Source organism: Lithobates pipiens, unplaced genomic scaffold, assembly GCF_037356315.1.
Source record: "Lithobates pipiens isolate NorthernLeopardFrog02 unplaced genomic scaffold, aLitPip1_a1.2 Scaffold_18, whole genome shotgun sequence".
NCBI lineage: Eukaryota > Metazoa > Chordata > Amphibia > Anura > Ranidae > Lithobates > Lithobates pipiens.
The window spans coordinates 63899583-63915566 of record NW_027507758.1 but is presented as its reverse complement, the minus strand read 5'-3'; the positions used below and the strand labels follow the sequence as shown (position 1 = coordinate 63915566).

Sequence of the window (15984 nt, the reverse complement as noted above, 5' to 3'; positions counted from 1 at the left end):
TCTCAGAGCTGGGATGAGAAATGAGTGCAGATTCAATGTATTAGGTGCAACCGGGTGCCATGCAAACTGAAAGGCACTGCAACGCAGTGGGGAATGAGTCCTTAGACTTCAGGTCATCTCTGAGCTCTGACACTGAAATACTACTAGTTCTCTTAAAATGAAAGTAGAACTATAGGAAAAACGTTTCATTTTAGACAGAACAAGGTAGGGTTATAACCCCTGTCAGATTTTTTGCCATCTGTGTCCGATTGCAGAGATTTCCCTTCACTTCCTGTCCCATAGCCAAACAGGAAGTGAAAGGAAATCCCTGCAAATTAAATTAAGCCCCCAGATCACCAAAACTAGTGTCCCCATTGAAAGATTTCCCCTCTATTACTTGTCTATGAACAACCCAAAAAACGGGTTTTTACTTTCACTGATAATGGTAAACAAGACACATAGAGAGGGTGAATCTCCTTAAAGTGGTTGTAAACCCTTACAAACCACTTTGACCTACAGGTAAGCCTAGATTAAGGCTTACCTGTAGGTCCAAGAAATATCTCTCAAAACTACATGGTTTTAGACAGCAGCGCGCAGGCGCACTGAGCGTGGCATCCTCGATGACTAAGATGCCGTGCATCTCGGCTCCCGTGCGCATTCGCGGGAGTGACGTCATCGCGGCTTCGCCGAATGACAGCGGCGGAGCTGCGAGACCCACCGAGAAGATGGATGCGCCGAACTACAGGGGACAGCGGTGACTTCGCTGGCTCCTGTGTCAGGTAAGTGACACATAATGGGCTACTATGCGATGCATAGTAGTCCATTATGCTTTACCTTTGCAGGGAATGAAAGAGGAAGTAAACTCATCAGGGTTTACTTCCTCTTTAAAGGGGGGCACAGGCAGCAATAAAAACTGACAGGGGTTCTAATCCATCTCTCCTCTATCTAAAACTTATCCAAAAGATTTGCCTTTAGTGATACTTTAAATGTATTCAGGCTGTTATACCCAATGCTGACCATATACTGTATATAACAATGGTGGAAGCTCATATTATCAAAAAAAGAATCATATCTTTCAGAAACGAATTGAACTAAATGGTTGATTCAGTTAGTAAAGGATCGGCTGGTCCTGGCAGAAAATTAAAGCCTCAGGCGCACTGGACATTTTTTGTAGCTGCTGCTATGGGCATCGGCCTCTACACTCCCCCTTGCATGTTAGCCTGTGTGTCCATGCACATATAGACTTTTAGCAGCATTGAAGCTGCATTCATACTACAGCGTTTAGAATTGCAGGCAGCGCCGAGGTGTGAATGACAAAACGTGGGACTCACATTTGAGATGCCATTCATTTGAACGACACCTCACATTGCGGTGAAAATCTGCACGTGACAATCGCCGCAGACACGCACCGCAATATGAAGCGTCAAAGGAATGGCATCTCGAATGCGAATCCCGCGTTTTGTCATTTACACCTTAGCGCTGTCAAATCGTGGGCAGATCCAAGGTAAATCTGCCCGCGATTCAAAACGCTATAGTGTGACTGCAGCCTTAGTGGCGGGAGAGTTTACAGGCAGGGACAAAAAAAAAAAAACACACTGCCAGTGCGACCAGGAGAGCTTAGGCAGAAAAAACGCTTGACACTTGTAAAACACATCTAAATGCAAGTTAGCGATTGAGCATTAATTCATTTCAAACGAGCAGAATTATTTATTCTGGCCAATGAAAAAAATGAAATCCCAAAAACTTGACACCTGTAAAAGAGCCTAAATGCTTGCAAAAGAATTAGGCTAGGTTCAGATATATGTGGGTCCAGTTTTGGCGCAGAGTCCGGTGGGGTTTCCATTCAGCGGTTCATGTGCGTAATTGACAATGAAATGGCACCTGAACCTGACTGAAAAACGCACAGGACCCTTTAACATTCGCACAGCAACTGGCCTCGCATATATGTGAACAGTCTCCATTGAAAGTCGGTCTGGTTCACTTTGGTATGCGAATCAGATGCAGTTCAAAAAAACATTTCATGAGCATATATGTGAACTGAGCCTTAGACATTTTAACAAGTGTCAGGCGTTTATATATTTATTTTTTTTCCGCAAAAAACACTGCTGGCTTCTAGGAGAGTTAAAGAAAACGTCTTGTGTGCATGAGGCTTAAATCAGACAAGTCTTCTACTTTGCTGTGATGAACAATAATATTAGGTGAAAGATCAATGGGAACAAATGCACATCGATTAATTATTTTCATAAGCAAGGGAACTAAAAATGGCAGTTTTCAAAGTTATGTTTATAGCCGTGTGCAGAGGATTTAGGGGGAATATTGTTACCAGCATGGCCAATAGAAGCCCCAGAGGGCTCTATGAATACCATTGTGAACTCTGAATTAAAGCACAAGTATGTCATCTGTAGTCAGAAGCAGTAGTGTATTTAGGTTTTGTGCTTCCCTAGGCTTGACTAAACTTGTGCGCCCCCCAATTTAAATATGACCCCCCTTTCCTATCAAGGTCACACACCTTGCTGTTTAAGACCAGCCTTGACATTTTCGAGTGGGGACACTAGTTCTGAGGGCCTGGGGGGGGGGAGGGGGGGGGCAATGGATTCCCTTAATTTGCATAGATTTCCTCTCACTTCCTGTTTGGCTATGGGGCAGGAAGTGCAGGGAAATCTCTGCAATGGGACAGGGATGGTAAAACATAAACTGACAGGGGCTATAGCCCTCCCTTATTGTATCCAAAATGAAAAATTTAAATTGTTGCCTATAGTTCTACTTTAAGCACAAATCAGTGAGGGGGGTTTGTGGCCCAGGATGATAGGACAGTCAAAATTAGAAGCGCAATCAGCCCCCTATGTTGGAACGCCAGCCGCCCGCATATCGAAAGCAGTGCGGACGCTTTATGGGCGCGCTAGACTAATTTGCCTCTCAGCCCAGTCCGCCCCATAAGACTGGTGCTACACTAACAGTATAGCGCAAGCCAACAGGGACTCTTTCCATGCTGCCCTCCTGCAAGGTGCTGCCCTAGGCCTTGTCAGCCTAGGCCAGGATACAGAGTTGGTCAGAAGGCTTCCTCTGCATGCGTCTTCTAGGTCAGTGAATTACAGTATTGACTCCAGCACTTTAAAATCGAGAGAGCAGCAAAGGACGCCTCCATGAGCAAGCAATTTCAGTATAGGACAGGAGCCTCTACAACTGTGCCAGACTGAGAGCTCGTTCACCTCTAAAACACCACGTTTAGATGCGTATAGCGCACAGTTTGGTATGCATCTAAACACATCGCTATAGTCATCAGTGAGTCCATACCTACACCTGCACAAAAATGTGCATTGCGTTTAAATGCATATCCAAAAAGAAGGTTGAAGCTGCATCCAAGGTCACACAGATCTGTAGATTCAATACACATATATGGTTTACATGCACGTAAACGCACGCATGCATAATGTATTCGAAGAACTGTATTAATCGAAATGCTGTATGCATCTAAAATGCCAGTAGTTTGGCACAGATTTTACGCAGAATTTTCTGCTAGCTCTGCCACCAAGAGCTTGCAGAAAATACACCTATGCTCGTGTAAATGAAGTCTGAATCACATTTCTGGCAGTGTTGATCTTGTAAAATAGACAGTAAAGTGGTGATTGGATACTGCAATGATATTCTTCCACTGTGTGTATACATTTAGAATATGCATAAAAGCCTATAGATATCCACATCTTTAAAGAGTAACTACACTTTTGTTGAGGAAAAAAACAAAAACATTCCCCTCTGGGTGATCTATGTACATTGCAATGATTTTAATAAACTTTTGTTGCAGATTCCTACCTTTTGTTATTCTGAAGAAATAGCTGTTTGTTTGTATGTGTCCATGAGAGAAATTTTATGGGAGTGGTTTTATAATTACCTACCAGCTGTTGCACCTGCAGGACTCTAATGGGGGAAAGTGGATGTGTCTGCATCCCTTTGGGCCTCATTCACACTTGTATGACTTGTCCTGCAAGCTCGCATTACAAGTCGCACCCCATGGTTTCCTTTGAGTACCGTTCATATCTGTGCGACGTCAAGTCGCAGTGACTTCAAAGTAGTCCCTGCACTACTTTGGTCTGACTTTGATGTTACTTGAGGTCCAAAGACTTCAAGACTACACAGGCATTGCTTCAAGTTGCGTCAAATTTGCATGACTTTCAGGCCGCATAAGTGTGAATGGGCCCTAAGACGTGATTTCCCCTTGGAAGTATCTCACCAAAAATGACATTTTTGTTGCAAGTGATGCCAAAAAAAATAAAAATCTGACATGAATCTCGGTTCAGACTTCTGGGAAAATCAGTGAGCCAATCAAACAAGCAGGAAATTACATTTCTGGGAGGCGTGCTGTACACCATCTGTATACAGAACACCTCCAGGTAGCCATATTGCATTTTACAGAAAATTACAGAGCTGCAGATTGAAAGGAAAGTTAATTTTCAATAACATCCAATTACAATGTGACTTGTGTCGCAATTATATATGCTTTAATATTTTAATTTGCTTTTTTTTTTCCCCAACGAAAGTGGAGTTACCCTTTAAAGCAGAAAAACACTCTCACCTTCAGAACTACAGTCAGACAGGCTGTCAGGGAAGTCTGTAAAAGGCTCAGCTGGGCCAATCAGATCAGACCCATCATGTACTTCTCCACCCTGCACAGAAACACAAAATGAAATATTACAAAAATGTATCTTGAGGCATGTCCTACATAGTTCTGATCTCAGACAGGAAAAGCTATACAGTACATGGTGGTGTTATGGTTAGCGAGTATACTGATAACTGCACTGCTAGGGTTTAGGTGGAGGGGCATTACTTACAAACACTGCATTTTGCTTCTGAACACAGCACTACTCAAATGCAAGCTTCTGAGTGTAGGGCTTACGTCTCATCTGTAATTAATGGCAACTAAGGATTAGCTCAGGCACATTCACATGGTCCACGTGCAGAGACCACCAGGAAGTCGGCGCAGCGCTGCGCTAATCACAGGCAGTGAGATATTGCCCCAATGCACGGCTGCAGAGATTGGGAAATGTCTCACTGCCTGTGATTAGCGCAGCGCTGCGTCAAATTCCTGGCGGGCTCAGCACGTGGACCATGCGAACATGCCTGAGCTCATCCCTAATGGCAACACAACCTCATTTTTATAGGACCCGTGTCGTCCAAACAAAAAAGCTTAAGCCTCATACACACGATCAGACTTTGTACAAACTTTCCTGTGGATTTTTGTACAAAGGGCGTCGGCCGAGAACTTGTATTGCATACACACAGCAGGACTTTTTCAGCCAACTTTCACCAAATCACTTGGTTTTTCTGCTCTTTACTGCCACCTTTGGTCAACTTCTGTATTGTTGTCTGATCTTTTGCATTGGTTCTGAGCATGCCTGTTTGTACTTTGTACAAAGTCCTATGGTTTTCTGTACACACGATCAGACTTTGCTCCATCGGACTTTTGTTGCCAGAAAGTTTGTCCGTTCGCACAGCCAACAAAAGTCCGATGAAAACCGAAAAAGTTTGTCCGATGGAGCGTACACACGGTCGGATGTTGCTCCAAAACAGCTAATTTGCATGTGTGTTGTCAAAAAGTCTGATTGTGTGTATGGGCCTTTAGTGAAACAGGTCACAATAGCCTTTAAGATCGCGAGAACAGCAAAGGAAGCCTCCATGAGCAAGCAATTCAGTAGAGGACAGGAGCCTCTGCAACTGTGCAAGACTGAGAGCTCGTTCACATTAGCCTCTAAAAATGCCACGTTTAGATGCGGTCAGACAAAATGCTAAATTAAAATCAATTAAAAGTGAACAAAAAAAGCAAAACCAATTCAAATGCAGAAAGACAAAAGTTGCCTACCAGAGCCCGCATTTTGTTAAAGTGTATTTCCAGGCAAATGGTACTGCCTGAATATTCTACACGCATTACTCTAGATGTACATTTATATAATGCTCAAAGTTATCTTGGTATTATTTCCCATCCTTTCTACCTGCTGATCCTGCCAGTTGTTTCAGTGCCACCTCATTTCTTGTGGAGGTCTGACAACTCTGCCGCCGAAAATGACAGCAGGATTGTCATCCTCTCTGCACAGCACTTGCGGCTCCTCCCCTTTCCTGTAATGTCTATGCACCACAAGTATATAAAGGAGAAGCATGGAGGTTGAGCAGGCACTTGAACACAAGAGAAGATCATAAACAATTGTATATTTACTGTCCGATTTTACAAACCTCATAGACAGGGGTGTAGTGCAGTAGCCGATTTAAAATTGTTTAGCAATCTTATCTATTTTAAGGAAACTCCATCAACTAGTGGAAGTTTTTCCATTTTATGATCTATACCTGGATGACAGGTTTGGCTAAGCAAACGAGAGGAGAGGAGCCCCATAGGGCTTCTAACTTACCAGCTGGTCCGCGGTCACTGTACCTCTGCCGCTCTCTCCGCATGATTTTAATTCTCAAACTGCAACTGTCTAATAGCTGTGTCCTCCAAATTAGGAGCATGTGCTCAGATCATTTAACTAATCCACTGCCTGTTCATCTCCAATGCTGCGATGTCCCAGCTGTGGGCCAGACAGCACAAAGATCATCTGAATGCTATGGGCACCTATATGCTGAGCACACACAAAGCAATTTGGAGGAAATTAACAAAAAATTTGAAGACAAAATCACAGAGATCAAAGAAATCTGCCACTAACGCTTTCTTGAAGCTGTGAACAAAAAACTGTTAATAGCAGATTCCCTTGATCTCATCTTTATTTTTTACTAAACAGAAAATCCGGATAAAATTGTTTCTAGAGACCTTGTTGCCAAATCCAGAAGCATAACTAGAACCTTCAAGTGCCATTAAAAGGTTTATTAAAAAAAATAAAAATTACAAACGTCATACTCTGTGCAGTGGTTTTGCAGAGAGCAGCTCCGATCCTCATTTTTTTGGGTCCCCCGCTGGCACTCCTGGCTCCTCCTCTTGAGCAAGTGCCCCCAATAGAAAGCCGCTTGCTCTGGGGGCACTGGTGTGTGCTCACTTCCAAGCTCCACTCTATGCATCCATAAGACACAATATGGCTTGGCTCAATGGCTACGATTTGCAGGTGTCAATGAGGAATAAGTAACATGGGAGAAGCTCGGCTCTCATGCACATTGCTGGATCACAACGGGACTCAGGTGAGTATTAGGGGGGCTGGGGGGGCCGCTGCACACAGAAGGCTTTTTACCTTCATACATAGAATTTAATGGAATTTAGCAAAGAGGAGGCCTCAAAGAAGCTACTATGAAACTCACAGACTTCGCAACAATCCCGATTTTCCTGGGACAATCTCGATTTGGGACCCTCGTCTCGATTAAATTCCCAGGATTTTGCCTTTGTCCCAAAAAATCTGGAAGGTTTTAGGCAAAAACGGCCAGCGGGCAACAAAAAAATGGCCGCCGCCACCACCATGGGGTGTTTTTCTTCGTGTGTTCAGTGGAGAGGGGAGGGGCAGACAGACAATCGGTTCTCTCTTCAGTGTACAAGTAGACTATTCTCTTGTACACTGAAACAGATTGGTTGCACGAACTGGAGACCCTCCCCTCTTCACTGAACACATGGCTTGTTGTGGGAGTTTGCTCAGCTCTGCCATCTGCGGGGATTATGCGGGGATGTCGGTGTACAGCCCAGGCCAGCGATACATGATGATCAGCTATAATCTCCACCATAGATATCTATGGGGACAGCGGGCATTGTCTTGTGTACAAGGAGGATGCAATGTATGGGGGGACTGGGACTCCGCTAGGGGCACCTGATGTAAGGAGGGACTGGGACTCTGCTGGTGGCACCTAATGTAAGGAGGGACTGGGACTCTGCTGGGGGCAACTGATGTAAGGAGGGACTGGGACTCTGCTGGGGGCAACTGATGTAAGGAGGGACTGGGACTCCGCTGGGGGCAACTGAAGTAAGGAGGGACTGGGACTCCGCTGGGGGCACCTGAAGCAAGGAGGGACTGGGACTCCGCTGGGGGCAACTGAAGCAAGGAGGGACTGTGACTCCGCTGGGGGCACCTGATGTAAGGAGGGACTGGGACTCCGCTGGGGGCACCTGATATAAGGACGACTCTGCTGGTGGCACCTGATGGCATCTGGTGGCAGACGACATGCTCAGGGCTCCCACCGATTCTGAATTATGGTGAGTTGAACGATTTAATTTTATATTACAAAGTAATAATATAAATAATGCACTTCAATCATCCTGACACCATAATTCTTTTTGCGATATGCCATGCCTACAAATGGATGCCTCGCCCCCAATTAGAATAAGACTCCGCCTACAGGCAAAAAAGTGTGCCTATAATTTAGGGAATGTCTCTATGATCTTAAATTTGAGCATGAGATCTTAGAGAGAGGATTTTGTGTCAAGTGTCAAGTATGAAGCCCAAGTATTATAGATGATGAGAAGGTTGGACAGCAGACTTTTTAAAGTTGATTACAAAGACCCCTTTCACACTGGAGGCATTTTTCAGGCGCTACAACGCTAAAAATAGCACCTGCATAGTGCCTGAAAAAAGCCTCAGCTGCAAACCCAGTGTGAAAGCCCAAGTGCTTTCACACTGGGGCGCTGTACTGACAGGGCGTCACAAAAAGTCCTGCCAGCAGCTTCTTTGCAGCGGTGTAGGAGCGGTGAATACACTGCTCCTCCACCGCTCCTGCCCATTTAAAACAATGGGGCAGCGCCGCCATACCGCCGCATTTTGCGGGTGGATTTAACCCTTTTCCGGTCGCTAGCGGGGGTTAAAACTGCCCAGCTGGTGGCCGAATAGCGCCACTAAAAATAGTGAAGGTACTCTGTTACCTGAATGTCTAAGCTTCTTAATATGGCAAGAAGGTACTTTTGAGAACAGGGTGCAGAGCATAAAATGACAATGCGAGGAATTGGAAGTCATTGTCTCCTACTGCAAACTGATGCTAAGTATTCCCCTTGTCTCAGAGAGGCAAAAACCAACCTTGTCTCCGTCGCATTTCAAGGGGTGTCCCCTGTTCTTCGGATCTCTGAAGAACAGGGAACACCACTTGAAACGCATCAGTTTTTGGACTGTTCATCCTACCTCTGGCATGTACTTGCAGACCAGGCGGGTTGGAGCATTTTGTGGACTGTGATTTGCTTGAAACATTTTTTGGGGAGTATCATTTTGTATACCCCTTAATAATAAATTGTCGCAAAGGAAATGCGCTAGGCTGATGCGCCCTCTGTTCTTTATTATTTTTTTAGAGTACAGAATCTGGAGTAGCTGTGCATAGTAACCAATCAGCTCCTATCTTCAGCTTGTTCGACTAGGCTTTCAAAATTAAAGATATAAGCTGACTGGTTGCCGTGCACAGCTGCTCCAGACTCTGACAGCACCATTGAATTCCCTTCATTGGATTTATTTTTTATTTTTTTTTTATCTCAAAACTACATCAAACTGTTTTAGATCTTTCTAGAAAATATGTATATAGGGAAAATAAAGATTAGTAAAAAAGGATAAAACTAACAATTTCCCAGATATTATAGTCACTGATATTTACCTTAAAAAACTCCTCCAGCTGCGAGCTGTTGTAGAGAGCTGGGATATTGGCAGAAAATTGGAGCAAATCTTCAGCACACTGGCGTCTCTCCTCGATCACACACTCATCAAATCTCCCTGGAATACAAGACAGTCTCATTAGAAGGTAGAGAGGATGGAGACAGTGTGACATAAAGCTTGCATCATACCTCCAACTGTCTACAGAGACATGAACCCTGACTGCAAGAACCCAGCTATGTACTGAGACACAATACAGACACCTGTCCTAATCATTTACCCAATCTCAAGCGAGATTCAACATCTGTCCACTGTTGTAAATGCCGAAAAATCAATGCAAATCGCTGAAGCAGAGCACAATACCTGGCTTGTCACTGTAGTTCATGCACAGTGCAGCTCACAGCACCTTCAGGCTGCATTCACACCTGAGCATTTTCAGCTCATAAAACGTCCGAAAAAAACAACTAAAAAAGCGCCCAACAAGCAAAATCCCATTCATTTCAATGGCACCCGTTCACGCTTTGTCACCTGAAGCAAAAACGCCTGAAAAGCGCCCTGAGCTAAAAAAAAAAAACAAAAACACAACAAGCTTCTTTGGGGCAGATTACAGGCGTTTTCCTGCTTTTTAGGCAGCATTCACACCTGAGCGTTACAAAGTCGCGATTTTATTCAGGTCACCAATGTAAAAGGCAGAAACACGCCTGTAATCTGCCCCAAAGAAGCTTGTGTTCTTTTTTGAGCTTAGGGTGTTTTTACAGGTGTTTTGTTTCAGGTGACAAACGCTCAGATGTGAACAGGTACCATTGAAATGAATGGGATTTTGCTTGCTGGGCGTTTTTTCTGACATTTTACCAGCTGAAAATGCTCAGGTGTGAATGCAGCCTCACACTGGTGACCTGAACAAAATCGCAGTAAAATCGCATGACTCTGAAACGCTCAGATGTGAGTGCAGCCTCAAGTGAGAAGCAGTACATAGAAGAAGTCCAACATTTCATATATTAACCACTTCAGCCCTGGAAGGATTTGCTCCCTTAATGATCAAGCCACTTTTTTGCAATACGGCACTGTGTCGCCTTAACTGACAATTGCGCAGTCATGCGATGCTGTACCCAAACAAAATTGACGCCCTTTTTTCCCCACAAATAGAGCTTTCTTTTGGTGGTGTTTGATCACCTCTGCGTTTTTTATTTTTTGCGCTTTAAACAAAGAGTGACAATAAAAACAAAAACAAAAAAGTTTACTAGAATACACATCCAAAATAAAAAAAATAAAAAATGTATTCATTAGTTTAAGCCGATATATATTTTTCTACTTATTTATGTTTAAAAAAATAAAAATAAATAAATTGCAATATGCGTATAAGGATTGGTTTGCACAAAAGTTATAGCGCCTACAAAATAGGGGATAGGTTTATGTCATTTTTATATTTTGTTTACTACTAATGGCGGTGATATGCAATTTTTAGCGGGACTGTGACATTGCGATGGACAAGAAGTACACTTTTCACACCTTTTTGGGTCATTGACATTTATACAGCAATCAGTGTTATAAATAGCCAATGATTACTGTATAAATGTCACTGGCAGGGAAAGGGTTAACACTAGAGGGCGAACAAGGGGTTAAATGTGTTCCAACTGTAGAGGGGATAGGCTGCCAGGGACATGACAGAGATCACCGTTCCCAATCACTGGAAACAGTAGAGCTCTATCATGACTCCTGTCAGAATGGGGATCCGCCGTGTTTACAAAGATCGTGGGTCACCGGCGGACTTCGAGTCTGCCCTACCCATGGGTATAACGGTGGCTGGTCGGCAAGTGGTTAAACCATACCCACATAAGTAAAAAAGGACCTTAAAACCCCTTTCAGGCAGTTTTCAGGCATTTTAGCGCTAGAAATAGCTCCTGTAAGGCGCCTGAAAACTGCTTCTCGTGTCTCCCAAGTGCTCTCACACTGGGGCGGTGAGCTTGCAGGACAAGAAAAAGGGTTATGCAAGCAGCATTTTTGGGGCAGTTTGGGAATGCTCCTACATCGCCCCTGCCCATTGGAATGAGCAAAACGTGAGGTTTTTAACCCTTTCTTTGACCGTTAGCAGGGGCTAAATGCGCCCCGCTAAAACATTGGTAAAGCACCGCTAAAAAAATCAGCACTTTACAGCCCAAGTGATGGTAAACCCTTACCTACAATGCATCCAGAAAGTATTCATAACGCTTCGCTTTTTCCACATTTTCCAAAATGGATTAAATGTATTATTTTCCTCAAAATTCTACAAGCAATACCCCATAATGACACCGTGAAAGAAGTTTGTTTGAAATCTTTGCAAATGTATTCAAAATAAAAGACAAAAGAAAAAAAAAAAAAGCACATCTACATTTTGTACAAGTATTTACATCCTTTGCCACAACACTCAAAATTAAGCTCAGGTGCGTCCCATTTCCACTGATCATCCTTAAAGCGGTTCTGCACCTTAAAAAAAAAAAATATTAAAAGCCAGCAGCTACAAATATTGCAGCTGCTGATTTTTAATAAATTGACACTTACCTGTCCCAGGGTCCAGCGATGTCGGAGGCAGATGACAAGTGATCGCTCGTCTCTCTGCTGCCCCTGCCGCCATCCTCTGTCAGGGAATCGGGAAGTGAAGCGTTGCGGCTTCACTGCCCGGTTCCCTACTGCGCATGCGTGAGTCGCGCTGCGCGTCTCTGCTGGTCCCCGCTGTGTCCTGGGAACTGTGTGTTTCCCAGAACACCAATGGGGGGGGGGGCATCTGCGGTGGTCTGCGGCGGTCTGTCCCGGAAATGGGTGCAGATACCTGGATTATCCAGGTAACTGCACCCCCCTCCCCCTGAAAGGTGCCGATTGTGGCACCGGAGGGGGGGGGGGGGAGGGATCAGATGAGCGGAACTTCCACTTTAGGGTGGAGAACCGCTTTAAGGCTTAAGGACTTTCATCCTACTTTGCTCTGCGGCATCAGTCCTACATTGTTTCTACATTTGTCCTGCCCGGGCGGTGATGTCATAAGGGGCAGGGTCACCGGATGACATCACCCTGTGACCACACCTCATGCCTATATAAAACGCTGCGCACCGCGAACACGGCATTACAGCGGGAGAGAGCGCCGCGTCAACATCGGAAGAACAGAAGAGGGAAGAAGATGACAACTGAGAAGACCAGGCCAATGCTAGTAAAAGAGCTGAAGAAAAGATAGCAGAGGAGCCTGGCAGAAAAGGCCGGAGAGCGCAGAGAAGAACCGGAGACCAGGAGAAGAGGCCAGAGAGTGGGAGAAGAATCGGAAGGTGCAGAGAAGTTGGAAGAGATCCCCAAAGTCGGAAAAAGACCCCTGGAGCTGCTTAATAAATTACTTTAAAAAAACCTGTCTAGTGTGTTTTTTTTTTTTTATTGTACACGATGTACCCCATACTCATTCACATAGGATGGGGGGGCTGGGTTCTGGGGGCCCCCTTATTAAAAGGGACTCCCGGATTCTGATAAGCCCCTGCCCGCAGACCCCGACAACCAATGGCCATAGTTGTCAGGAAGAGGCCCTTGTCCTCATCAACATGGGGACAATGTGCTTTGGGGTGGGGGGCTGCAGGGTGCCGACCTGCCCCAAAGCACCCACCCCCATGTTGAGGGCATGCGGCCTGGTACAGTTCAGGGGGTGGGTGCACTAGCTCGTTCCTACCCCCTTTCCACGCTCACTCGTTCCCACCCCCTTTCCATAGATGCCAAATACAGGTCTCGGCCCCTGCCCCCCCGCGTCATTGGATTTGATTGACAGCAGCCAATGGCTGCACTGCTATCAATCTATCCAATCAACAGTGAGAACCCCCTAACAGAGAGAAGGCTCGCCCCCGTGGGACAAGTTCCACGGCTCAGGTAAGTAAAACAGGGGCGGCTGGGGGCCAGTCACTGACAGGTGTTTTTTCACCTTAATGCATAGGATGCTCTAACCGCCATGTTTCAAGGGTATGTTCAGGGTGATGAGCAGTGTTAATTTTCCACCACACATAGCGTTTTGCTTTTAGGCCAAAAAAGTTAAATTTTGGTCTTATCTGACCAGAGCACCTTCTTTCACATGTTTGCTGTGTCCTCTACATTGGTTTCTTGCAAACGGCAAACGGGACTTCTTATGGCTTTCTTTCAACAATGGCTTTCTTCTTGCCACTCTTCCATAAAGGCCAGAATTGTGGAGTGCACAACTAATAGTTGTCCTGTGGACAGATTCTCCCACCCGAGCTGTGGATCTCTGCAGCACCTCCAGAGTTACCATAGGCCTCTTGGCTGCTTCTCCTTGCCTGGCCTGTCAGTTTAGGTAGGTGTATTGGTAGGTTTGCAGTTGTGCCATACTCTTTCCATTTTTGGATGACGGCGAGTCAAGTAATGCCAAAAATAGCTAAATTTTGGTCTCATCTGACCACAGCACTTTCATCATCATTTAGATGTTCATTAGCATGACTGTACATGTGCCCTCTTGAGGAGGGGGACTTGCCGTGTTTGGAGGAAGAAAGACGCCAACTACAACCCAAAGAACACCATCCCTACAGTCATGCATGGAGGTGTAAACGTTGCTTTGGAGCGGTTTCTCTGCTAAAGGTACAGACCGACTTTGCTGCATTGAGGGGCCATTGGATGGGGCCATGTATTGTAAAATCTTGGGATGAGAGCATTCTTTCCTCAGCCAGAATACTGAAGAGGGATCATGGATGGGTCTTTCGGCATGACAATGACCCAAAACATAATGCCAAGGCAACAAAAGAAGTGGCTCAAAAAGCACATTAAAATTATGGAGTGGCGGGGGCGTGTCCTCGTGTGCGAACGGCGGCAGACGTGCTTGAGAGAAGCTCCGGGTTCCCGGAGAACAATCCGACACCATCCGAGCCTCCAAGTGGATCTAAAGGGCTACACAACACACCAGCCTGCCCAGCTTTATAATCTGCAGGGTCCTGTGCCGATATTGTGCGGCGGATTCATCTGTGGACGAATGGGAGGCGCTGCCTCCGGACACCTATGGCGGCTGCCATCTTGCTAGCCTGAGGCCTCCCAGGGAGGACCCTTCTCCAGCAACTTGGGGGGTAAGAGACAACCATCCGCCCCCTCCAACCAACCACGCTGCCGCCAGGAGCTGTCCGGCGGCCGCACTGAACTTTGGGGAAAGCCGCGGAGGCCGCGGCCTGGTCGGGCCTAGTGAGGCCTGTGAATCCCCGCTGTTTCCTGGGAGGGCTGTCCAGTGGGAGTGCATCGTGGCCGGTCCGGCCTGACTTCGGAGGCGTGGGTCCCGCCCTGTCCCTCATCCAACCCCAGAGCAGCCACCTACTACTGCCTGTCTATCGTGGGGCATCCTGAGGCCAGATTCTTCCAGGCTGCTGCCTATTACACACCGCCCTGGGTCTCCGTTACCTTACTACTGCCAACTCTCACATCCTCAATATTGTCACCAGCCTGTGTGTCTGATGTGAGAGGGGAGGCTGCTGGTGCACACAGACTCCCTGTTCAACCAGTGCAGGCCAGGGACCTGCGACCAGCGGCTGACTTGGGACGCATAAAGACACCCACTGGTCACTCTGAGCTCCTCAAGACCGGCTCAAACAACCCCTAGCCTATTAGGGGCAGATCCTTGTTTTGCTCCCCCCCCCCTGCACCTCTCCTAACTTGGGTGCCAACTTGTTGGATATGGGGGAGAAATAGACTAGCTGGAACCCCAGAGAGTATCGGCCAGACCAGCGCTGCAGACTGGGCCAGGACCAGGGGACCCGCCTGGAGAACCCGTCCACAACCTCACAGAGCCAGCGTGGTGCCCTCATGTACAAACTCTCCTGAGGGTCGCAGTCTGGACATGGCTGGTTGAGGCTGGTTTTTACATGAACCCCCGGCCTGAACCCTCACTCCTCGGCAAGTTTTACCTCTGAACCGGTATGAGCTCAGCTAAAAAACACAGAACCAGAGCAGCAACACGGGGGACCCCATCGGGCAAGACTCCGGGAGAAATCCACCGCTACTTCAGGCAGTTACAGGAAAAGCCACACGGAGCCAGAGTAGCGACACCACGAGCCAAATGCGCGGAGCTACACAGCAGCCACACGCCTCAGATGCTGGTGAGTTCCTACCCGACATCCAGTCACCACCTGACGGCTCCCCGGACAGCGCTTCTGATCCCCAACAATCCACAATGTAAGCCTCCCAACCACCAGATACTTATACGCTGGAGCAAGACATCAGAGAGATGCTGCAGGCTCTCCCTACACAGTCAGCCATTGAAGCCCTGATCCTCCGCCTATTAGAGACCCACAGGCGAGATATACAGGAGGTGAGGGGGGAGGTGTCCGGCCTGGCGGACCGGGTGACGACAGGGGAGACAGCGGTGTCCACTCTAGAAGTTCGGGTGGCGGCGCTGGAACAATCCCGTGATCAACACCGAGACACCGCTGTGGCACTACAACTACACCTGGAGGATGTCGAGGACCAGAGCCGGCATAATAACCTGTGG

At 46.5% G+C, this 15984-nt stretch overlaps 1 protein-coding gene across 1 annotated transcript in view; it reads right to left on the bottom strand.

The window, feature by feature from the left end:
• RPS6KC1 (ribosomal protein S6 kinase C1) overlaps window positions 1-15984 on the bottom strand; it is a 249366-nt gene that overhangs the window by 191401 nt on the left and 41981 nt on the right. Inside the window, exons 4-5 of the mRNA XM_077485761.1 lie at window positions 9508-9623; window positions 4550-4640 (exon numbers count right to left, since the gene is read on the bottom strand). Of these exons, the coding sequence (XP_077341887.1) occupies window positions 4550-4640; window positions 9508-9623 (207 nt within the window). The remainder of the gene's footprint in view (window positions 1-4549; window positions 4641-9507; window positions 9624-15984) is intronic.